Source organism: Podarcis melisellensis, assembly GCF_964234715.1.
Source record: "Podarcis melisellensis genome assembly, chromosome: 7".
In the NCBI taxonomy this organism is placed as follows: Eukaryota; Metazoa; Chordata; class Lepidosauria; order Squamata; family Lacertidae; genus Podarcis; species Podarcis melisellensis.
The window spans coordinates 48,436,966-48,463,032 of NC_138539.1; the positions used below are offsets into that span (position 1 = coordinate 48,436,966).

At 39.5% G+C, this 26,067-nt stretch overlaps 2 protein-coding genes across 4 annotated transcripts in view; both read left to right on the forward strand.

The window, feature by feature from the left end:
• Nucleotides 1-7,204, forward strand: part of RAB31 (RAB31, member RAS oncogene family) — a 40,806-nt gene extending 33,602 nt beyond the window's left edge. For both annotated transcript variants that reach the window (XM_081918133.1, XM_081918132.1), the window contains exon 7: nt 1,070-7,204. In XM_081918133.1, the coding sequence (XP_081774259.1) occupies nt 1,070-1,167 (98 nt within the window). In that variant the 3' untranslated portion in view covers nt 1,168-7,204. The remainder of the gene's footprint in view (nt 1-1,069) is intronic.
• Nucleotides 7,205-12,030: 4,826 nt separating this feature from the next.
• VAPA (VAMP associated protein A) overlaps nt 12,031-26,067 on the forward strand; it is a 28,269-nt gene continuing 14,232 nt past the window's right edge. Inside the window, exon 1 of one of the 2 annotated variants that reach the window (XM_081918120.1) lies at nt 12,031-12,601. In XM_081918120.1, the coding sequence (XP_081774246.1) occupies nt 12,526-12,601 (76 nt within the window). In that variant the 5' untranslated portion in view covers nt 12,031-12,525. The remainder of the gene's footprint in view (nt 12,602-26,067) is intronic. The other variant, XM_081918121.1, reaches the window with a different exon arrangement.

Sequence of the window (26,067 nt, forward strand, 5' to 3'; positions counted from 1 at the left end):
TCCTAGCCTCCAGAGAAGAAGAAAACAAGATTCCATCTTCCACATGATAGATATTTAGATATTTGAAGATAGCTATCATATCTCCTCTCAGAGTCTCATTTTTTCCAGGCTAAATATACCAAACTTCCTCAACCATTCCTTATAAAGCTTGGCTTCTGGACCCTTGATAATTTTGGTCCCCCTCCTCTGCACATGGAGCTGGTCCTTCCTATGCAAGGGTAGAATCTTACATTTGTCCATATGGATGTTTATTTTGTTAGTTTTGACCCAGTTCTCCAACTGTTAATGTCATATTGAATCCTGATTTTGCCTTCTGCAGCATGGGCTACCCCTCCCAGTTTGGTGTCATCTGCAAATTTGATGGGCATCTTACATGATACAGACGTTCCAAAGGGTGCCTTAACTTGAAATTGCCATATGTTTCAGAGAATGAGTGAATTGGCAACTGCCTTAGTTTTTCTATAAAACCAATAAAAAAATCCTAGAACATGAAGCAAAAAATCTGGCAATATATTGTTACTTAGATTATTGATCCGGAGTTCTTTAAAAATCCACAAGTAATATTAAATCATATTTTTGTGTAAAAACATTCTGTCCATGATGGAGAACCTCTCACCCTTGGTCCTAATTAGGCCCACCAGGCCTCCCTGTTTTGTCTAAGCCACACCTACAGTACCTGCCCTAAATGTGATATTGTATGCTGTCAGCAGGTAAAGACTAAGTTGTCCCAAAAAAGGGGTTGCTATGCACCACCAGTCATCTGATTGGCAGTATTGCAAAACACTTTGCATAGCACCTTGAGTGGCTCTTTGCAAGCACTGATAATCAGCTGTTTGTTGTTGCTTACATAGGGCCGTATGCAGGGCTTTGAAGCCCTGATGAACAACTAATTGTTGGGACTTCAAAGCAGCAATTCTGTTTGTGCCCTTAACGATTAGCTGATTATCTCGGCTTCAAAGCACTGTGGAATTTCCTGTTCACAGATCCCTTGTGTTGAATCCAATTTGGTCCTAAAAGAACATGCCAGGCTTTGAACACTTGCATGTGTTTTGTTTTTCAACATGTCTAGGTCGACAGATTCCACCGTTGGAAACTCATGAAAATGGCAACAGTGGGACGATAAAACTTGGAAAGCAGACTGCACAAACAACTAAGCGGTGTTGTTAAACCAACTCAACCTGGTTTGCATTACTTGAAAAAAGAAAAGAAATCATTTGCTTATTTATTGAGCTACAGACTTCAGAAACTCAATGACAGAACATCTTGTCTAAAAGCAATAATATCAGTGCTTTCATTGGAATTGTAGGAGAAAGGTTTTGGATCTGCACAATTAAAATGGACAATTCATTTTAGCAATAAACTGTTTAAAATATTGACTCAGATTATTGGAATAATCTGTTTAAACCAATGGGTATTTTAAATAATCCTTTTGTTGATAAGAGCAAATGTTACATTTTCAGTACAATATTCTGATTTGACCTTTATGAAAATACATACTATGGTATTTTAACTAAGTGAAGGATATGTACTTCTTAATCTTTTTTCCTTACCAGATTTGGCTTCTGTGACTTTGTTTCTAAAGCAATAACTTAAAAGGGTGCCAATTAGGTAGTTATCTTTGAATAGATAAAAATAATAGTAATTTTTTTAAAATAATAAAATTCTGATAATTTTTAGCTTAAAGCTGTAGTTTCTTCTATACAGTACTTGAAAGGTAAAAGCAGTAATTGCAAACTTGACACTTTTAAGTACATTAGGAAGTCTTAAAGGAGTCGAGAGAGGGTGTAGCACTGTAAACTCAAAATATTTGCATTTAACATCCAATTACCATAGTAAAAAATGATTAGCAGACACTGCTCCAGAAGCCAAAAATGAATAGGATAACATGCCTTCCACTCCAGATACTTGAATTCATTTAAAGCCCATCTGGCGGCGACGCAGTGCTATGAAGATCTGTCAGTAGTTGTGTCTTTCCCTGCTCCTTAGTTTGATACAATGAACTAAATTCTTCTTCTGTCTCCTTCAGTTTCAATTACTGGACTGAAGGCAGCAATACAGCAATACAGCAGCAAACCCAGCTCTGTTCACATCTGCCCTTTTTCACAAAGAAAGTATAAATCAGCTTTTAAAGGACTTCACCTTACAAATACTGAACTGGCATTTGATGCCAATGATATGTCTGAAAATAGGCAGATGGAAGTAGCCAAATTATGTGGCATCAATAACAACCACTGGACTCCAGTCCATAAAAACAGTGTTAAGAACAGTAGCACATATTTTATGTGTGTGTTGCCATAATCATTTCAGTCTTGCCACTGTCTTTGTTTCAAGTTATTGAAAGTAGTGGAGTAAGTAGCACTGACGTAAATAATGTTGATCTGTGAGAAGAAAGCAACCGAAATACATTAGTAAAATCCATGTATGGCCTTGTTGATCACAGTCATGGGAAATGTGGCATGGCTACATCACAACCTAAGCCTCAAAAGCCAGTGTTTTGCTGTTTGAAAAAAGAAGTCTGCAGCTGATTGTCTTAAATATCTATAGGTTTTGCAACATGCACCCTTCGTGGTTAATTGAGAAAGGGTAGTTGCATTATTCTAGCATTTGCCTTGAAGCTGTTGAAGGCTGAAGAATAACTTTCTGTGCAGTGAATTGATATAGATTGTACCACAACAGCTTATAAATGCAGTTTGGTTGCAAATACAGCATTAGGAGAGGTTATTTTCATGCCCTCAGACACTGTATAAAGAGATAACGCACAATACTGATTCAATGTTTGGGCAGGTTTATTGAATTGATACATTGCTATTAAGTTGCTTGTTCATATTTTATGTACTGAAGTCACAAAGAAAATGCTTCCATGTGGGCATGGGAGGAGCCAGTCAATTTTGCAATCCATGAGAAGCCCATTGAGCTGCATGATATGCTACTCCAAAGTACTTCTTGCTTTTTGGTGATGTTTTGGGGCTTCTACAGAAATAGGGGAACTGAAAATCCCCAGCTTATAAGTAGAAATAATATTTTCCTTCTCTGCTCACATACATAGGTATTCTTACCTGAATAGGTTGTGAACCACATGACCAGTGGCTAAAGAAAGCCCCTTTTGGGAGCTAAAATTGTCAAATTACAAAATCATAAAGTTCTGGGTAATGTGCCTTTTCCTATGATAAACCAGAATGACCTTTTGCATGTGCAAAGTTAGCTATATCCCCATCCCCACCACCCCCGCAATTGGAATAGTTTCTGCCACCTCAGTTCTGCTTCTGCTTGCAAGATGATGGAAGAGTTCAGTTGTGAGAACAGTAGCATTTTCCATAGGGGAATAGTATTTCAAAAACAAAAAACCAATATGAAATTGCTTAGATCTCATACTGTAAAAATGTTAAATCAATTCTACAAACAGTAGAATGGGTCCATACATGATACTGCAAATGGAAACAAAGCAAAACCCATCACTAATACAGTGCAGACTGCGAATGACTTCACATTTAATTACTTTAAAAATTAAATATGGTATACAATGCTGACAGTTTAAATGAAATTATGTCTTCCAGTTTTGCATGAAATATTATAAAAGATGGAGTAGGGGGGAAAATGCTACAAAGCATTCCAGATATGATTCCAAATTATTACAAGCTGCTTTACCTGTCTTCTATTAATGTATATGGCTATTCAGTTTGAAAGCATCCCGGTGCAATCAGATAAATAGGTACCACTGTGGTGGGAAGGTAAATGGCATTTCTGTGCGCTCTGGCTTCCATCACAGTGTTCCATTGAGACAGAAGTCATTTAGTCATGCTGCCCACATGACCGGGAAAGTTGTCTGTGGACAAACGCCAGCTCCCTAGGCCTGAATGCAATATGAGTGCCAGACCCCATAATCGCCTTTGACTGGATTTTAACTATCCTGGGGTCCTTTACCTTTACCTTTAAGTCACTTTACCTGTCTTCTATTAATGTATATGGCATATACATGGCATAATGTATGTTTTTATAATAAGAGAGCAGAATATTGTTGATTGGGAGAAGCAAGTATAACCCATCATAAGTTATAGAATAGCCGCATTTATGTGTTTTATGGATAAACTGTTTTATTGCAAAACTGTTTTGTCATGCCAACTGAACTGAAACTCCATTACTTTACAGAACTATAGAAATGTGTGTTTGTCAGTGCATAGTTCACCATTATTTGTTTCATAGTAGTCTAACTTTCAGAGCCCAGCAAAAATGATATACTCAGAAGCGATATACTCCAGAATAGCTATATAGTAGCCCAAACCAGAAGCACAGCTTAAAAAAAGAGAAATTAGGTGGTTTTGCATGAGCATTCTCTACTTAGGCCCTGGAAGCTGATACACAAAACCCTCATGTCTCATGACCTGGTCTCAAGTATATCATTTCTGTGGAATGAAATTGCTTTATTATCTCCTGTAGACCTGTTTGATAAAATGTGAGCTTCAGAGTATAGTAACAGTCTGTAGAGCAGAGAAAAGAGGTTATCTTCATGTATTTAACAAATTCAGTGTGGTAGGAAAGTGTGAAGAACTGGAGACACTGACAAGGTCTTCCAAGATTAAGCAGGTATATGGAAGCATAATATCAGTCTCAACAGGCTTTTGTTAGGTTTGATCATTTGGACAAAATGTAAAATGTCATTTGTTTCAGAATGAAAGGTCAGAATCACAAATGAGAGAAAAGTAGGGCATCACTTGTACTGCTATACAGGATGTGGCTTTAGCTGTGCACAGGAGTGACTTTTACCTTTTCACAACTAATATCTGTTCCTATTCTAAAAAGTGGTTCTATGCTCCAGTCCATTAAAATAAAAGGGATTTATATACCAAGCAGAATGCAGAACTGCAGCCACATTTTCAGTTTTCGGTAGTGTTTATTCTGTGGCAATTACATTCAAGTATATTCAACACGGCAACTATTGATAAGCTGCTGTTTAAAAAGGTTTCCCTCTCCCATTTTCCCCTCATAAGATAGCATGCAGCTTGCACAATTCTCCCCTTAGATTCTCCCCTTCCTCCTTTGGATTTGAAATAGACCATTGTAATCGATATTATGCTAGGTCCCAATTTAACAGGAGCTACCACTCTTAGTTGGCATGGTGATTATACCAGGTATAGGAGTACAGCTGGTGTTACATTGGAAGTGACATGGTTTCCCCCACCCCCACATTTTGAACTTTGGGTTTTGCAGTCCCGATGTTTCTATGGTTACTGGTGATTAGAAGGCATTTCCAAATATATCTGGCCTACAGCAAGGCCATAGAGTCGCAGAACATCTGACAAAAAGTGACTTGATCCCATGACTAATGTGATGGTGATTTTGGTGTCATAATGATATTGTCACTGACGTTGGGAAGGAATATGCCGCTGAACTGCACGTAAGAACCTCTAGGATGTAGGATGGTGGTGAAATGTGACTGCTAATGTTGACACAATGCAGGCTGCAGTAGGGCACATTACATGACTGCTGGTTAAAGGAGATAATTGCTTGGTGGACTATTGGTTATTGCTTCCTACTCTTGCTCAACAGCAGTGCAAAATCTCCAGCGCATGCCACACTGTGAATGTTATACAGATGTGGACCAGAGCTTTGGCTAAGTGCTTGGCTGGGTCAGAGAGCAATGCTGGAAAATATTTGTATCTGTAGGTAACATCATCTGATTACAGTACCAAATGCCCGTCTTGACCAGCTAGCCCGACATGTGTATCTGGACTACTTTAACTGGAACAAGTGCTAACATAGCTATAGCATAATCTGCAAATCCAGTATATCATGAGTTTTCAGCTCAAGAGAGCCATTCTTTAGTTGGAATGAATACAAGTTTCTGGAATCACATGAATGAACTGCTTTTTGAAGGAAAAGAAAACCATGAATTGTCTATTTATATGTTGCCTTTGTGTTTGTTTGCTTCATAATCCCTTCAGATATTAAGATTTGGATTTAATGGTTTGAACTCATACATATGACTTCTTAAAGCAATTGCCAACACCTCCAGACCGATATGGGGGCAGCAGCATATTGTTAATGTAGCTATGATTTATATCTGGTCCTTATTAGCAGATGTAAGCCAAGAACAGTTGTATAGATAACATATTCCATATAACATTTGTTGATCGCTTTTTAAAAGTCTCCTTATGACAAGAGCATTGTGCAGAAAATGCCAATATGTATATTAACATATGTATCATTCTATATATATTGGTAGCTATTTCTACTGGATAATTCTGGTTTGCATTTCTAGTGTATACAATCAGAAACGTACTTATTTTTTAAAAGGTCCCATTAAACTCAGTAGGACTTACTTCATTCCTGCATCCCTCATGCCACCTGGAGCAAGAGAGCTATATTAGCTGACCAAGAAGTTGGCATATTTTATTTACCTCTTAGTGAAAACAGTTGCTTGGCTTGGTGGAACAACTTTGGCTGATCCTGGTTGATGGTGTTCTGGAAAAGATAATCTCAATGGCACAGGGGCCTATATTCCACTGCCTCAGAAAGACATCATGAACGGAGAACGAATTGGGCACTGAAGATAAGGCATGCATCCCAAAAGGCCAAATCGCTCCACTAGGACTCTTTTAGAGATGACAGGGGCTGCCCCATTTCTAGCAAAAGGAATGTGAGGGGAGGTGAATTGGGCTCTTATGATGCACTTCCCTGAGTCCAGTCTCCATTTTCCCCCAGGATTTTTGATTTATATCTGCCAGTCTAAAGTGTTAAAATAGCATAATAGTGCATATGTATCTGTTGACCAATGGCAGCAAGCTGCAGAACAAGAAACAAATCTTCAAATGGCAACAGATTTATCTAGTGTGCTTGAATATAATACAAGTGAATAATATTTTATATAGTTGATTCCATCCTCACAATTGTGTTTGTGCTTCTGTGCTCACGGCACTATTTCTGTGTAGACATATGCTTTTTCTTATTCCATCTTATTTGTTTAAACCCAGAAAAGCAATCAATTCCAGTGTAATGCTTTGTACTCAGTACTATCACTCTGTGTTGTTTATGCAAGGGCTTTCAATGGGCTGGACCCATTGGTCGTTATGTATGAGATGTTATAATCTTTTAATATTGTTATGTCTATATTGTAATTGTATGATCAGAAACAAGATTTGTGTCTAAAACAATCATTTTTTATTTAACCAATAATGAATTATACTAATAAATATTCTTAATTTTTGCACCTTTTTGCCTTTATTAGATGACAAAAATAAAAGAGAACGATGATCAGAACAGAAAGCATTTGTATTTCCTGATGGACATTCTTTTCTCTATAGAAAATCATTTACAAGCCTATGCAAAAGTTTGGTTCTTCCACCATTTTGCATAAAATCAATGGAAAACTTTTGTAAGCAGTCTGTAAGTAATCTGACAATATAACTTTAAGAATTAACTATGCAAATCATTTTTGTGACCATTCCTTCTACACCTTTTAAATAAAACAGCTGTACATCCAATGCAATTTGTGAGATATGAAGCTGCAGTCTTATGTAGACTTATTTGGGAATAAGTCTCATTGTACTCAGTGGGATTAACTTTCCCATAAATGTAAGCAGGTGCCATATTTAAGATGCCTCTGGCTGTTCACACATCCTCGAAACTATTTTTTTCTGGAGGCTTTAACTTATATTGAGCTCTGCTATTGGGTGGGAGTTATAAAATCACAAATACACCTGGAAAGACATTGCTGTAGTTGGTTTATTATATTTTTTAAGAACATTTCTATACTACCTGCCACCAAGGTCTTGAGGTGGTGAACACGAAAAAAAGAAAAACAAGTACCTCGTAAAATGCAGCTGCAATCAGGCAGAAATTTAAAAGCCAGCTAAAACCAGAATTATGCATCAGCAAAAGCTTGGCCGAATAACTACATTTTAAGGAGGTGCAGGGATACCATCATGGATGGTGCTTGCCTAAGTTTAGAAGATGTGGGTCTGCAAAAAAAGGAGTGCCACTACAGAAAAGGCTTACCCTCAGTGGCTGCCAGTCAAATCTCCAGTAGTTGTAGCATCCCCAGGAGGTCCTTATCAGATGAATGTAAGGCTCACATCAGGCAGTAGGGAAGATGAGGCTCTTGTACGTGTCCTGGTCTCAAGTTGTTTATGGCATCATCATCACCACCACTTAACTGCCCTTCATCATACACTCCCTAGAAGGGTTACAACATCACAACACAGTATCAATACCAGTTTACAACAACTTAAGTCACAGAAATAAGGTGGGCCTCTCTCCCAGGTTGCCACCTCTAAACTTCTGAAGGTGCAGGAACTACCAAGAGCGCTCCCTCCACTGTTCTCGGTACCCAATAACAGTTGAAAAATGCAGAATCTTCGAATCTGAATAATAACTCCCAACCCAGCTGCAAGGCAGGAATGGATCTGAGATACGTTAATTATTTATTAAAATGCCACAATAAGTAGAAATAATACAAGAAAGATAGAAGAAAGAAAGATAGAAGAAAGAAAGATACTATGGTAGGTTCTGGTTGCGTATAGAAAGAAAACACAAAATTATTTACATGCATTAAATATCAAATGTTTAACAGTCCGTCTTACAATGAATTATTAATGCTAAAACTGAATGACCAACAATGGGAGTGTTGTAGTGCTCAGGGCTTTTTGGTCTGGTAGGAAGTATAAGGGAAGCTTGATAGATGTAAAAATAAGGACAGATAATTTTATATCATATTGAACCAATGCTTTCATCTGTAAAAGCAATGTCCACTCTTATGGGGCTGGTACACAGATCCGTTTTTCCTGAATGAGTTGGCTTGTGCTATTCTATAGTTTGTAACAGATATGTAATAACAGTAGTTTGATCTCAGATCAGTTAGTAGACAGAAGCTTGTAAAAGAGACTAAATATGATTGCAAAATACTATGGCGGCACATCATGTGTGGATCCGTCTCCTATGGAGCGACAGAAACAGAACTGCCCATTAAAAAGTTAATCACTTTGCTATCAATGTAAAATCACTGCCAAATAGTGCATAATAATTTATTTTTGTTTCTTTATATTAAAAGGTACAATTTTCTTTTTCAGTTCTAAAGGTCTTAGAGGTGTGTGTGTGTGTGTGTGTGTGTGTGTGTGTGTGTGTGTAAACAGATATTTCATACTTCAAAAAATAAATATCAAAGCGAAGTGGAACTTTATCAAGGAGTGTCACTTTAAATACACCTGTGGTTTCTCAAAGACCTGTTACGGCTTCTGGTAATATATCTGATAAAATACTGTATGTACTTTAAACCTCCACTTGCTCATTCAAGTCTGTTAAAGCACTTAGTTTACCTACCAGAGTTGTGAAATAGATTCCCTGAAATTAAACAGCAAGCTCAGCTTCAAGAGCTTTTTCCTCCTTATTCACATATCAGCTCAGCCACTCTCTATGTACCGTAATTATGGGTAGGCTTGGGGTAGTTGCATGGTGCCCACTGCATGTAAATCTAGTCTGTTCCAAAGATAAACCACTTACCTGCCATTTATATTTTCAAGTTAGCTCTACATCTATTACTATGCATCAATGAATTATGACTTTGGGGTGTGTTGGGGGGAGGGAAGCAGCACAAATCATTGAGCACTTTCAGGAAAGAACACCGGTGCAGATTGCAGAAGATGAGAAAATGGATGCACTGAGTCAAGGCTCTAAGAGAGGTTCTGTAGCTTTAAGAATTCCATAATATGGCCTAATACTGCTGTCCTCATTACAATATTAGTACTGTAATGGAAAAGCGCTGCAATTGGCAGAAAGTTTCATGTTATGCAGCTCTTAAAGGTACCAGTGTCTGGACATGGCAACCCAAACCATGGCAAGATGCATAAAGCAGCAGAAACAGCTACTTGCAAGCTTTGTCTACTATTAAAGCTTAATACTACTTTATCATGATTCTATGAATACAAGTCACACAAGATCTGGAGGAGTAGGAAAAGGTTCTCCCCCTCTTTCTCCCTCTCACACACAAAATGCAGAGACACGTACATTGTATCGGTTGCAAGCTCCAATCTAGCAAGTTCTCATTAGTATCACCCATACCATGGCCCTATGAATAATTCAACAGGAGACTGTCAAAGATTCCGTCTATAAAACTATACAAGCTGACTGAAAAGGAATAAATGTTTTATAAATCACCTCAGATAAAAATGCAAGAATAGTACTTCATGATATGGAACTAGTTGCATGTAATTACGTAAGATATTTGCAATAAACTGAATGTGGACTAAAAGTAAGAACAGAAGTAGGTTAATTACATTAAAAATTCAGTATTATTTTTAAAAATTGTATCCTCCCAATTTTTGGATTATGAAAACAATGAAAGTCATACTGACATTTCAGACAAAATAGCCCTAACAAAAGTGCTATTATTATTATTTTTTAACTTGGGTGAGCTATGTTGGAGATTTGGGCTGCAAGCCAATGCCTTACCTTCAAATCAATAAAATAAGAGCCCTGCTGGATTCCTGTCCCGTTCTTGATAAATATCCATCAGGGCAACCAAATCTCACTCAATCCCACTGCAAGGCCTTTTCTGCATCCCTTATTGCCTGTTTGCACTTTAAAGGCAAATTTGTGTTCCTTTTTGCTCTATTTTTTTCCTGAAGAAAACACCCTTGCCTCTGGTAGCTGCCTTGTGTCTGCACATAACCACACCAGCAGTCTCTATGATTTGGTGATATGTTTCCTGTTCTGCTGTATACATTCTAGTGGAGCTTTCCATTGAGCACTACAGCAAGACTTTCTTTTAAGTAAACAAGCATAGGACTGTGGTTAACATGTCATGCATCCTGAGCAAGACTCATAATTCCTGTACCCAAACAAATATTGGCATAATTGTCTTTTGAGTTCAGTTGCTTGTAACTGAACAATTTCTGGTCAGTTACTACATTTTAGTGGCTGCCCTAAGATCTGTTCTTTTCTCTCTTCTTTTCCGGGGTTCCCTGTACAATTGGGTACGTCAACACCTATATTTTGTTCTCATTGTGACAACATATATTCATTTTAAATGTGATACATTGATTGTAATTCTACTATGTCTGCAATGGGTGTGCCAATGCTTTTATTATTCCTTATACAGTATATTTTTATTACCACTGCAGTTTAATTCTGATGTGCTCCCCACCATATATTCCAAGTGATAGCTGCTTATAAAAAAATATATATGTGCAATTGCTTGGAATTTTATGTATTTTCAGATAATTCTGTTATCAGTATTTCCACACCCACACCCCTGTGCCAACCTCAATTACAGGGTCAAGGTGCAAAAAACACACATTGCCAAGGGAAACTGGGCAAAGAGAGCGAGTAGGCTTATTCTGCTAAACAGATTGTGCGATCTTTGCGAATTTATAACCAGCCCAGCATATTTATGGTGGTAAAAATAACAAAGCAAGCGTTATTGAAAGAACTCAAGTGAAAAATAAATCCAGTTTTCCTTCCTTTTCGATCCTCAGCGCAAAACATGTTATCTGTTTCGAATTTAACATTGAGCATTTAACCCGGCCACTCCTGCCACATGGGAGCAATTACGGAAAGTGTCCCCAGCACTGAATGTACAGAGGGAACAGAGACCCGGACGGGCTACCTTTCTAACCCAAGTCAACTCCGTTTCTCCTTTGTTTGGCGACTACAACTCCCAGCATGCAACGTCCAACGAACTAGATAGCGATGCATGCTGGGAACCAACAGTTCCCAGCCCGCCTCCTTTTCCGCTGTTGGGAGACTCCCGATGCTTTAACCCTTTGGTGTCATTTTCTCCTTCCGGTTTGCCCCGAGTACCACACAGCATCCCCCCCCTCCTCCGGAGGGGAGAATTCCTTTCTGACTGCCAAAAACCCAAACCCGTGGCGCCTTCAGGGCGCGCGTGACAGCTTCCCCCCCTTTCCCGGCCCACGTGAGAGGAGGAGGAGGCCCACGTCTAGCGACCAGACCTGTCAACCGACCATGGGGCGGGGGATGGGGAGGAGGGACGAGCAGGCGGAGACTCGAAGCGGCGTTGGTGTTATGTGTCTTCGCGCGTGGCCGTGCGTGCGCGCGCGCGCACACGGGCCTGCCTGCCTGCTTTTCTCCCCATAGGCTGACGTGCGGGTGCCAGAGCTTGAGGCGGCCGCTGCCCTCGCGCCCGTGCCGTAGTCGGCGTCGAACGCAGTGCGCTGGGCAGCCGCGCGGGGGGTTCCTCACAGAGCGAGCCAAGTCCTTAACGGGAGAAGAAGGGGGAAAGGAAAGCGGGCAAGAAGAAAGCTGAGGCGGCGGAGAGAGAGAGAGAGTTTGCGTGAGAGAGGAGGAAGGCGGCGCGCGCGCGCCTCTCTGTCCGCGCGCGCCTCTAGAGGGAGCAAGGAGGAGGAGGAGGCGGCGGCGGGCGCTGCTGCTGCTGCTACGACTGCTACTCCTCGGTCGGCGTCCCTTCCCTTCTCTCCTTCCTCCCTCCCTCCCTCCCCGACCGGAGTGTCCTCCCTTTACCTACCCACCCACCCTCTCCTCCGCCTCCCGGACTGAGCGAGCGAGGGAGCAGCGATGGCGGCCGCCGGGGCTCTCTCCAAGCACGAACAGATCCTGGTCCTCGATCCGCCCACCGACCTCAAATTCAAAGGTACGAGAGGGCGAGAGCGGGCGGAGGAGCAGGAATCTTTCCCAGTGGGTGGGTGGGGGAGGGCGGCGGCGGCGATACCCAAAAGGGTGGACGGGCAAAGGCAACTCTTTCCTCCCCCGCCCGGCGCCGTGTTTAGCGGTGGGGCTGAGAGATGTGGAGCGAGCGGCAAGAAGGCCTGGCCCAGCCGCCCTCCTTCCGCGGAGATTCGGGTGGGAGGTTTGAATCGGGAGGGACGGGACGAGGCGTCGCCGTCGCCATCTTGCTCTCTCCTGCCTTCTCCCGCCCCGGTTCGCCGTCGGTGTGCGGTGCTGAGGCCGGAGCCTCTCTTCCCTCCCCCGCTTCCCCGACCTCCCCGCGTCATCCTGAGCAGCCGGCCTGGCCGGCCCCAGCTACGGCTCCATCCGCCGGCGGAGGGCGAGAGAGGGGAAGCCGGCCTGGCGAGTCTGCGGAGCCGGCCTTAGGCGCTGCCAGCTCCTCCGCCCCTCCCCGGGCTCGTCTTCCGCAGCGCAGCCCGGGCCAGGCCCTGCTTGGGCCAAATCTCCTCTTGGCCGGCCACCCGCTCGCCGCTGTCAGAGGAGTGCGGGGACGGCTTTCGCGCCACCCGGGTTTCCAGGAGAGGCTCAAGATGCGGCTGGGCAGCCCTTGTATAAGATGGGGGAGGGGGAACTCTGCACGTTTCCAACATTTCCAGGCGGCGCCTTCCCTTCCCCCGATTTCGTTGCCACCTCGATTCTTCCATTCTGATATACCTGTAGTCGAGTGGTGGTATCTTGCACCAACGCCCTCTGACGTGTCATGTAAGGAGCTCGGTAATGGGCGTTTTCCATAGCAACGACACTCTTGATATTGGACACCTCGGGTTTAGTGAACGACACGTTTTTGTTGTTGTTGTTGGCAGAAATAAAAGCTTCCCCTCCCCCAGCCCCGCAGGTGTGTTTCCTGAGACCGTGCATCGAATATAAGAATCGTGTACAAAGTACAGGATAAGTTTCTGTGCTTTGAGTATTTGTTGCTTCGGTATTCGGTGTGTTCTTATTTGCAGAATGTTTCTAATGCAATATATACGGAATGTTAATTTTTTTTTTAGTTATCCCCCATTATAGCAGTGATATAGATGGTGATGAAATTGTAATGCCATTCGGAAAAGAGCCAAGATTCTTGGAGGGTAATTGCCAAAACACAGTAAACATACTCTGTTAGTCGTAAAATTGTACTCTGTCTCTGATTAGCACTAGGTTGAATGGATGGCTTTGGAAACAACACAATCTAGGTCTCAGTTGTCCACTTATAAGAGGAATTAATACTACTTAAGTTACTGAGTTAGGTATAGGGAGGACTATAGTAATACTATAACCTACCTTGAGCTAGATTGTAACTCTAACTGAAAAATACATCATTTTGAGTAAATTTGTAATATTCAAAGGTTGATTAATGGGAGTTTAGGGGAGCAGGCAGTTAAAATGACTTATTGGTGTTTTTTGGACACTTGGGGTGATAAAATCTTGTTGCTCAAAGAAGGAAGTTGTGAATTCAGGTATCACTTCATAATTTAATTTCTTTATTTTATTTTTTATCTTTTAAATAACATTTCAGAATCTCCAAGCTGCGTTGCAACTTGACAGTCATAAATCAGTTTTAGTTTAAAACCTCAAGCTAAACTCATTGCTTGGGAATCTCACTATTTTTTGTGAAATTTACAGATAATGTGTTCAGGAGGAAGATATGAAAACGCAAAAATTTAGACTTAATTGATAAAAGTTACTCATTATGAGCTTTTTTGTGGTGGAGGTGGGATGAAGGGTAAGATAGAATGTTGTGGAAACATCTGTGGAATTCTTATAGACTCTGGCCATTGAAAGTTTGTGTGACATACAGCCTGAGCTGATGTGTGTTTACTCAGAAGTAATTCCCAGTAAGCTTTATTAGATTTACTCCCAGGTAAGTATACATGGGTCTGCAGCAGGCCTTCAGCTTTGGTTCTTGCATTACCTAGGGAAGTCATCTAGTTGAATCAGTTAAGGTTTACTTCAGAGGAATTTTTGAAGCATCTACCTGTTGGGAGGCATGCTACTTTTTAAATCTTTTTTTTAACATTCCTGATATGTTTGCATTTTTAGAATAATCTGTAGCATAAAACCAGATAGTGGTTTCATTATAGTACCTGAACACAACTCAAAAGTAACTTAAAAGAAGAACATTTGCTTTGTTTGTATAAAGCCCAGTCAATAGCATTTTCAGCTTAAAAAACAACAACAACTTGGATGGCAAAGCTGAAGGTGTACAGTCCTTAGCTAGATAGAATACATAGAGGCACCTTACCCTTGGTATGCTGGACTAGCCTGTCTGTTTATTCAAAAGTCAGTTGTCCTGAATTCAAGTTAGTGTGTTTAGTACTGTTGCCTCAGTTAAATTTAAATCTGAAATGAATATACTTGTAAGCCTGTTTACTCTGATAAAACTTCTAAGCAAGTTTGCTTAGAGTAGCAACCACAATGTGGTAATGTACAGTCCATGTAAACCAAGTGTAGGCCTATTGAGTCTTGCCCTTGAGTCTCACTGGCATATATAGACATTTGTATAAGTAAATATACAAATATTTACAAACGCCAGCTCCCTTGGCCTGAAAGTGAAACCCATAGTTGCGTTTGACTGGATTTAACCATCCAGGGATCCTTTACCTTTACCTTATAAGTAAAATGGTTGTCATTGCCAAATGTATTGAAACAATTAAGTAATGGGATTTCAGTTTGTTTCAGAATACAGAAGGATCTGGACACATTCTCATCCACAGCTCTGATAAACTGGATTTCTGCCACAATCTTAAAACAGGTTTCCCTAGCAAATAAAGGCTTATGACAGAATATATGGAGTGCTGTGCCAATGCAATATCACAAGTGTGACCTTATACTGATATTGCAGGCAGACAATTCAGTGCAAATGTTTCAGATCAGGATGTAAGTGCTACAGGAATCTACATAATTTCAGTAGTTATGATAACCTGACTTTTAGACATACTGCAGCTTGTAAAAAATTGTTTAAAGTTACACCAAGAATTGTGATAATACAAAATAATTGAAAGTTTATGACACAGTTCCAACGATGTTTTGACATTGCTGACAATGTCATATTTAGAAGAAGGGTAGTAGTTACATTGGATCCATATTTAAACCCCAGAAAAGCTTATAATATAAACACTTTTTAAAAATTGTAATAATATGCTGAAACAGGCTAAAACTCTTTACATCATAATTCAGAATAAAAGATTTTGCTGCAGTTCACCGTTTGAGTAGTACAAACAAATGGGTCACTTTCATTGCCTTTGTATGTTGCTGATAATGCAAGTGTGCTTAAGTGGTAAACAAGACAAAAGTATTTCAAATATAAGTTCAAAATTACTATTTCAAGTTTTTAAAAGTTACAGTTGAGCAGTCAATGCCAGGCTGTCTTTCTCTGGTCAGAACACATTGATTTCGAGTTAATAGCTTATTGCATTGCCATAAAATTTATTTTAAAATGTTTCCTTTGTAAAAAAAAAAAGTGTTTCTTAATAAAAAAGTCTCTTAAATCCAGTAATGATGAAACATTCATAATAACAATGCATAACTGCATGTGGTTAAATTAAAGTTGAAATAGATGGGCCTCAATCATGAATAGCAATGTTAAATCCCTCAGAGATCCGATTTAAATTTTTTCATATAGTAGGGCTGAAAGAGAAGTCTGCCTTGGAAAGGAATTGCCAGCTGAAATACTTGGCTAGGTGGTCAATAGCTTGACCCAATAGAAGACACCTTATTGTAACTATGTGCTATATCCTTAAGGGTGAGATCCATTGTAGCTTGAATGGGTGTCCACTCGTGTAATGGGGCTTCCCCTTCCAGGGGACCCCTTGAAACAAATTTGGGGGGCAGATGGAGGTTAGAGAAGAGCAGTGTTAGAAATTAGTTGTGTTTTGCTACTGGCATGAGTCCAGTTGTGACCACATGCAGATCTCCATCTGGCTGGTTTCTCCAGCTTTCTTAAGCAGGTAAGCAGAAGAGCTTGTTTACTGCATTTATAGCCCACCTTTTTCTCCAAGGAGTACATGGTTCACTCCCTTCCTCCTCCCTCCCTACCTCAGTGACCCTGTGAGGTAGGTTAAGAGGCGGTGACAGGCCCAAGGTCACCCAGTGAGCTTCATGACTGAGTGGAGATTTGAACCCTGGCCTTCCAGGTCCTAGTCTAATACTCTAACCACTACACCACACTGCCTTCCTAGATTACTTCAGCTGTGGGGCAGCTATATAAATTAAGTAGGTAAATAAATAAACAGGGGAAAGCAAAATGTCACTTATGGAAGAATCTGAAATATTTTCCTTAAAGCTTGCATTTGTTTTACTCTGGATTGTTTTATTTGATGTTTTATGTGTTGTAAACACATTATATCTTTAAAATATAAAGCAGTATAGAAATGAAATAAAAAATCATAATAATAAAAATAAATTTCATTGTTAAAAAATGGTGTCTAGACATTCTGCTGTGGTGACCACAACCTTGGTTTAAGGTGCCATTTGGCGATTAGCTTATATATCGCGAGTTTCTCACTGGAAAAGAGAAACCAGAAGTTCCATTACACAAGCAGTTTAAATAATTGTATTTCACCCAGTGGATTTAAGGTGCCACACATAACTATTCTCTGTTGGTTACAAGTTTACACTAGCCATTGTTAACACTGCCCATATTAAAGAACAACATTTCATGCTTAGTTATTACATTTCAAGTACAGGTAGTTTAGTTACTGATGGAATTTCACCATGGTGAAGTCATGATGACATATTTTGTAATATTGTATTGGTGCATTTTTGGAAATCTCTGCAAATAGAGCACAGAGGCTGTAGAATACTTTAGGCTTAACTAAAAACTGCAGAATGTTGGAGACTTGGTGGATAATTGTTAAAACTGATCTGATAACAGAAGTATAGTTCACCATTGCATAGCTGCTGGTATTGCAAAGGATATACACTTACTGCAAATTGAGACGCTTGCACTTAAGAGTAAAAATAGCTCACCATTAAACCCATCCCTCTGCCTTTAAGATCAGTTGCCAAAATTGGTCATTGGTATGTCTTTCATGTAGGCAGGGTTGGAACATTTTAAATATGTATCTGTCATATATCGGTATGTCTTTTTAAACTTAGTTTGTTTTTCTCAAACTTAAGACACTGAAGGAAAATAATTGAGAATTTTCATGATCTGGCTAATGTAATAGCTGTTTTTTGCATCACAGTTTGATATACACACATCTTTCATTTAATTTTTAAGATACCTGTTAGGGGCAAATTGGTATTTGGCTTCTGCATGTCTAATGTGGAGTATGAAAATAGATCTGCATACATGTAATATGAAACAGCCCTCATATTGATTAGATATTTGCATTGCTGTTTCAGAAGTCCATTAAGTGAGATACCGTAGTAAATTGGCTTTCTGGGTGCAAAAACTTCTGTGTTGATACATTTTAATTATTTGCAATATCAAATTGTGGGGAGTGCTGTGATGAATGGCACCTACCTTATTCTAAGGTGGAAATATACTGCAAAATATATTAGGTTAGAAATAGAATTATAGGCTGAAAACAGTGATGAGAGCCTTTTAGAAAAAAATCCAATGCAAGTGAGTTTGCATATGGAAATTTGCATGAGAAGTTTTTTTATGTGCTAGAGAATGATCTAATTTAGCATCTTTATTTTACTTTTATTTAGTAAGCAATTCTAAAAACATTGAAACTGCCAAATTCGCCTAATATATTTTCCATTTATATCCGTGCATTGTTGTTAATTAAGTTATGAAGTGGAAAAATAAAGCACTGGAAAATGTTCTGTCCCACATCATTGGCCAAAACAAACTTGGTTTCATTCATTCTAAGTACAAAACGCTTTTTAGTTCTGCAATCTTAAGGCATGTTTACTTGAACATAAATTCTACTCAGTTCTTAAAGTTGCGGTTGGGCAGGTGGGTATTGATTTCACCTTTAATTTTGCAGGTTGCCTTCTTGCATAAACTAAGCTACTGATATTTAGGCTGTAATACTATGCACTCTTAATAGGAAAGAAGTCCCATTGAAATTGCTGAGACTTCTCAATAAAGATGCATGGCATTTCATTGTTGAATCTAATTTCTGTAATTACTGTTTTAGTAATCTAAGATGATTGTATAATATTTCCAGAAATTATTGTTTAAATCTTACCAGTATTTCACATAAAATGCACTGGATTATATCAGACTGAATCATATTGCCCATGGAAGGACCCTTCTGCTCATGGAATGATCATAGCACTAAAATAATTTTGTAACAAATTTATGGCTTCCTGTATAGCAGTTGGAAGTCTTTATATATTATCTTTGCAAATCAATATAGAGCACAACAGTATAGACGATACAGTTAATAACACTGCTAGGGAGTTCTAGGGAGGTTGTAGTATGAAGTATGGTTACAGAAGTATAAAACTGGGAATAAAAATTCTGCCTGTTATAGCTCTGTGGCCACCTGTGCAGCAGTGGTTGAATACAAAGCCAGTTAAAGCAGATTGTTTGGGCTACTTAAAGCTGGGGAGCAGAGGAGTTTGTCAGAAATGTCTTTAGTAGATTTGAGTCAGTTGAGCATGATATCACTCCAGTATTGTGTGTAACTTCTAACCAGAAAGTAGTAAATGTCTAGAATAGTTAAGGAATGGTAGGTGGGAATTAATGCTCTTCATTTTTGTATAATGGTCGCTCATATTTGTCCACTAGACTGCAGTTTAATAAATGCAATGTCATTAGGATTTCTACTGGATGAAATTCTTTTGGATGAACTATATTGGGTCATCTATGTCATACATTGATAATTAAGGAGCTGTAATGAACAACGCTGTGGGTTAAACCACAGCGCCTAGGACTTGCCGATCAGAAGGTCGGTGGTTCGGATCCCCATGACAGGGTGAGCTCCCGTTGCTTGGTCCCTGCTCCTGCCAACCTAGCAGTTCGATAGCTCGTCAAAGTGCAAGTAGATAAAAAGGTACCGCTCCGGCGGGAAGGTAAACGGCGTTTCCGTGCACTGCTCTGGTTCACCAGAAGTGGCTTAGTCATGCTGGCCACATGACCCGGAAGCTGTACACCGGCTCCCTCAGCCAATATAGTGAGATGAGCGCCGCAACCCCAGAGTCGGTCACGACTGGACCTAATGGTCAGGGGTCCCTTTACCTTTACCTTTAATGAACAACTAGATAATATTGTGAGATGTTAGTCAATCTAGGCTAATAAAAGGATTCATGATGCTCTACTACCTTAGGTGGTACTTCATTCCAGAATAATTTGTCTAAAGCGGCTCAGCACATACCATTATATTGTTGCACAAAAGCCTTGATAATATTAATGAATGCAAAATAAAAATCTCCATAGGACACAGACAAGAGCCCAACCTCTCTCAGACCAAAGGTAGCCTTTCATAAGGGAAATTCTGTGTATCTAGAAGCACCATACCATATTTATATAATTTTGACTTAAAATGCATAGGGTTCTTTTTCTGTCAGTCAACCTATTGCAGTATCCATCTGCCGACTTTTTGTGCTGTGTTTGCTTTGGAACCTTCATTTTTGTTGGTCTGCTAAAATGATAAGCTGGTTGTTGAAGTAAGGCCTGACATATTTGTTGCAAACATTAGGTGTATAATGGGTTTGATCTTGGCTGGTTGTGTATTAACTGGGGCTTACATAATATTATTTGCTTAGTTCATCATATCCTAGAGTATAAGTATGTTGCATTTCCTGTAGTTGCTTATCTCAGTTGGTATACTGCTCTAAATTATTAATGTGATTTTTAGTGTGCTGAAAATGAAGACAAGGTAAGTTGACTTTAAAGGAATGTTGTAGATTCCTTTGAAAAAAAATCATTTTAATTTTAAAGAGTCGGTGAACAGTGCAATTAAATAACTTCACGTAGGAGAAAACATTTTATTGTACCTGTTTATTACCTCTTCTTATCTTTTCCTTGTTTACAAAGTGATTTAAAGCTGGACAAGTAGTTGTATTATTATTTGAAAGTATGACTTTAAAATATATGAGTTACTGTTCTATGTAACATTCAAACTAACAACAAAAATAAATTTAGTTGTCCAATTTCCATTTGTATGAGGTAATATGTTGGCAGATTATTATTATGTATAATGCGTGAGATTCTTTAGTAAGTAATATAATCAAGATAAATCCTGAAGAACTTTAAATTTGGGTACTTACCTAGGGATGGGAGACAAACAAAAGGGTTAAGCCAGATGCTTCATGCAATAGGTGATCATTGATGAGGAACTTGAAGGAAAATGGTGCCACCACTTGGGTGTTCTGGGCTTAAATGGAGCAGCAAGGGAGAGCAAATGGGATCATTCTTAGATGAGGTGGCCAACATGGGCCCTTCCACATATTAAGATCAGCATTTGAAACTACCATTGTTCTAGGCACATTTAGCAACAGGGAATTTCATAAAAGTGAGCAGTTTCTGAGCTCTGGGTACAGTACTGTTCCTAAGATTTCCGATTAAAACTGGCACTGCTGGCGCTGAGGTTGTGGGAGGAGAAATTCCTCCCCACTAGACTTCCAATAGATCTAGTGGTCATCTTATACATGGAAAAATATGGCAAGTCTTAGGTTTGCGAACTGGACACTCAAGGTGGGTGTCTCTGCCATCAGTTGTATAGGCCTTTAACATGTGTCAGTTGTGGTGCCAAAAAAGATACATTTATCTGAAGGAAAGGGTGTGTAGGGCTTGTCTGCAGAGCGGAAGGAAAGAAGGACCTTTTTCTGCTTCCCCGTTTCCAACCATTCTCTGAAGACTGGAGAAGAGATTCTCTTAAGAATACAGTGGTACCTCAGGTTACAGACTCTTCAGGTTACAGATGCTTCAGGTTACAGACTCCGCTAACCCAGAAATAGTACATTGGGTTAAGAACTTTGCTTCAGGATGAGAACAGAAATTGTGCCGCCGCGGCAGCGGGAAGCCCCATTAGCTAAAGTGGTACCTCAGGTTAAGAACAGTTTCAGGTTAAGAACAGACCTCCAGAACAAATTAAGTTCTTATCCTGAGGTACCACTGTATTAGGGAGGTGGGCAGGGGAAGCATGGCTTTCTTTTTTGCAGTCTTCAGATGAGGACTAGACTAGATTTTAGCAGCAGTTCATTCACCTACAGCTTTGTATTCTTGTTATTAAAAAGTGTGCCTAGACATTCTGTTGTTGCGCCTATAACCTAGGTTTAAGGTGCCATTTAGCTCCTAGCTTTCATATTTCAGTTTCTAATATTGACTAAGATTACAGCTCAACCATTCCCACCCATTGGCAATGCTGGTTAAGGCTATTGGAAGCTGCAGTCAAACAGCATTTGGAGGGCACCATGTTGGATATCCCTGCTCTAAGAGTATAAGACTTTTGGACAGGCTGAGGATGATAGTAGTTGAATGACTAAAGGTCATGGACAATGGAGGTATTTATGGAGGAAATGATATAGCATGAAGGAAGGAAGAGCTGCATGATTTTGACAGGATAGTTCTGGACAGAGGTGAGAGGATCTAAGTGTTCAAAGGGAAAGGCCAGAGAAAAGGCTTTCTCATCAGGAACAAATAACAGTGTTCCTCTGGATATTCTCACTGGGGTATAAGGACTCAGGTGGCCTTTAAGGTATCCAGGACCCTAGTTGTTCAGGGCTTTGTATGAACCTTGAACTTGCCCAGTAGCATTTGGGCAGCCAGTGCAAGTGCTTTAGCAGAGATGCCACATACAGTCAGCCCTCCTCCCACAAGCAGTAGGCCCACTGTATTATACACTAGCTGGATCTTTTGGACCAGGCCGAAGAGCAGCCCCACATGGAGCTCCACACAGAAAATCTCTAGTTATAGGTAAGGCAAAAATTGCTTGGGTTTTTCTGAATGCCAAATCACTTTATTAGGATTTATCTAAAGAAGAAAATGTTTACATGCTATTCATTATACTCTTGTGCAAGTACAAGCGGAAGGTTACTTGCCGCACAGTACTAAGGTATATCAGGGTTTGCATTGCAGTTTGAGAAACATGTTGAATAAGTAGTGCATGAACTACTTTTATGGGTCATAAAATCTTTGAAAGAGCATGTGCCAAATCTTGGGCTGGAGCTTGCACAAGTGGAATAACTTTTTTGGATAGGGAATCACTTTTCTAATGCAGTGCTCTCCCAGTAGGTCAGATACAACCAATTTCTGGTAGCAGAAAGGCATATTTGAGCCAAGCCAATATCATAAAATTTAGAAGCCATTTAAAATGGTGTAATATGCAGCCCCTGTTGGTAATGGAATATATTCTGTGCTTTTTTGTTACATTTTAATGGAGAAATATGCGTAACATTTATACTAGCATAGTGAACATCATTGGCACACGTTGCATTTATATCCTCATAAACAGCTGCTGGCACTCCAGGTTTGGCACTGTAGTGTACAACTGGAAGCATAGACAGTATGATTGAAAAGTTCAGTTACCTAGAAGACATTTGTGCCAAGAACAGGAAACAGGCTGTACAGCTGACATAGTTTGCTATGCCATGGGTGGGTGAACTGGGGTGGTTTAAGGAAGCCCTTGGTAGGAGAATCTTACATGTTGTAAAGCACTGTGGCCATTAAATATGGGGTTGGGAGAATTGAGTTGCAACCCAATTTGTACATGTTTACTTAGAAGTAAGGTTCACTCAGACTTACTCTGATTGCAGTCTCAGGGTGGAATCCTGTACATATGTATCTGAGGCATTTACTTCTGAATAGACATGCATAGTCTTGTGCTGTTAGTCTCAAATAATCATGTAGTTTGGGAAGTCAATGAGGTGGTGTTTTTTTGTTTTTTTGTTGTTTAAGAAAACATCAATCCCTCATTATTATTTTTATTGATTTAAGTTATATCCTGCCTTTCTTTTGGGACAGGATCCAAGGCGGCTCAGAGCTTGAATTTCAACAAACGCAACTAGAAACACAGTATCAGTATAAATACTAACAAATAAGTAACCCTATTAAAAACAACACTAAAACCAATTAAAAGCACAGAAGAAAGAAAAGAATGTACAAAATCCATATACTGCTTCAATTTAAAGCTGATCAAGGAATGCTAGGTAATACATAAATGTAAAGTCGATAAGCAGAGATTAGGGCTGCATAAGAATACCTGATGCCTAGCTCTGCTTAAAAGGTAGCTAAAATTTCAGACCTCAGTCTCAATACTAAGTGCAATGTGACATATTCATTTCTTTATGAGAAAATGTTAAGAGGAAAATTGTAGTGCTGTACTTTAATCCTTAGCTTTGGCAATATGTAGCACGATACCAGGAGGACCCTTCTTTAATTTTAAAAGTGTAGCACACTGAATGCATTTTCTAGCCAGTCTGGTGAAGCTAGTTTCTCTACAGTATAGTCAAACGTAGCCCGACAAGCAGTGCTCTAAAAAGCATTCACACCAAGGCCCTTGGTGGTAATGAGATTTTGTTGAAGTAATTCAGAAAGAAGTCTGTTGACCAGTTTCTGGCTATATTAAAGCTAAAGTCTTTTATTTTTAAAAGACTCCTAATTATTTAGCTGCATGCATAATTTTCTTCAGTTTCATAATGTTTATATTATTAACAATGGCCAGCTAACAATAATTCTTTGTACTTTACCCTGTGATAGAAATTTAGAAAATGACTTTGAAAATAACTGTGCATCAAGGAAAAGTCTGTCAGTTTTAGTTAAGTTCTTTTTTGTTCTACAGTTAATAACAGTCAAATTCTGGTTTTGGAGCAGAGCCTTTTCAGCATGTGATTTGCTTTTATTCACTTCTGGGGGATACCCCTGGAAGTTCAGTGCTAATCCTGTTAATTGCTTTGAATGGTTCCTAGATGAATAACATTAGAAAGGGATTGTATGTAAACCCATCTTGGCTAGTGGTGTTAACAATCATTTTTGGTTGTATAGTCAGATGTGGCTTCTTTTAGTCAGGTGGCACATGTAAGACCTGTGTTTTATTTATATACCGTATTGGCCCGAATATAAGCCACACCCGAATATAAGCCGCACCTTTAAAATTCAAGGGGGGGGGGAGACAATACCCAAATATAAGTTGCTCCCTTAAAATTCTGCAGGCACTCACACTGTTTAATTTCTTCATAGAAGTAATATCTCTCACTGTCATTTAGAGCAAAACAGCTTTTAGAAAGCTTTCTGTGCTAAGAATTTCTCTTGTATAAGTTGACATATGTTCAGGAATACACTGATACTATTAATTTGATACCATGTTGACAGTCTAGCATGTATGTGTTATAAACATGAGCTGTTTTCTACTTTTCGTATTTTGTTTACAGAAGAATAATGGTTGCATGTAGCGTAAGGGCTATTAAGATGCCACCTGATCTGACAGTTGTTCTCCATCATAATTGTTTTGCTACATCAGACTTGAATTCAGTGTAGTCCAGCGCTCTGTCACCAACAGCAGCCAGTAAGATGATCCTGGAAAACACACAGGTAGTGATAGAAGAGATGGCCTATTTGTCCCTAGAATTTGGTAATCAGATAGATGTTGTCTTTGAGTGTGGAGGATCCAGGTTTTTTTTTATTTGTTTTAAGTTGAAGAGGATTTAGAGAGCTCTTGGGATAAGATGGTTAAAGTCAAATAATAATTTCTTTCCAAATGGGGGCTGCATAGGAGAAATTCCAACATGCTTGTGAAAGGGTAACACGATCTTCCATGTTGAAAGATCCATTTTTGGCTTTTATGGTTAAACCTATTGCCAGGTCATTCATTTTTTAAATTTCCTGGCCAGTGCATTTATATGTTGAATAAATATCTCATTTTATTGGTCCTGGACCAGTTGTTAATTTCACTGTACTACCCAAGAACTTAAGAGCTCAGAGAGAGGAAATACTTTTCGTCATTCCTTGCACATCCTGATTTTACAAGCTTTATTATGTTCCATCTTGGCTTCCATTTTCTGAACTAAAATATTCTTAATTTCTTCCACCTTTCTCTTTATGCAAGATGCTTGACTTATTTTGGTAATTAGCTACTCAGTGATCATCCAGCTGCAGGGAGTATTCAAATGCACGTGCACCATAGATCTATGTAATGACATAATGACACAAATGTATAGTTCTGTTTTCAGCTAATAGGATCTCCACCAAATGATGGGAATTTTTGTAGCAATATGGTCTTAGCAGGGCACATCTTTTTACAGTTGATTTTTCTCCACTGTTTCTTTTCTTGGCCACTGTCCCCTTCTTTTTGTCCTTTGAGACCTCTGCCTCTATCTGCTGCCTCATTGGCATGCTTGCCTCTGGCTGTTTACGTGCCTTCTCTTTTTCATTCTTTTTCAGCTGTGGCTTATCCTTGTGGCTGTTAGTGTGATGCCAGCCTCAAAAGAATAAAATAATAATAATAATAAAATCATTCAAATGGATTATCCTTGCTGGTTTTTATTGACAGT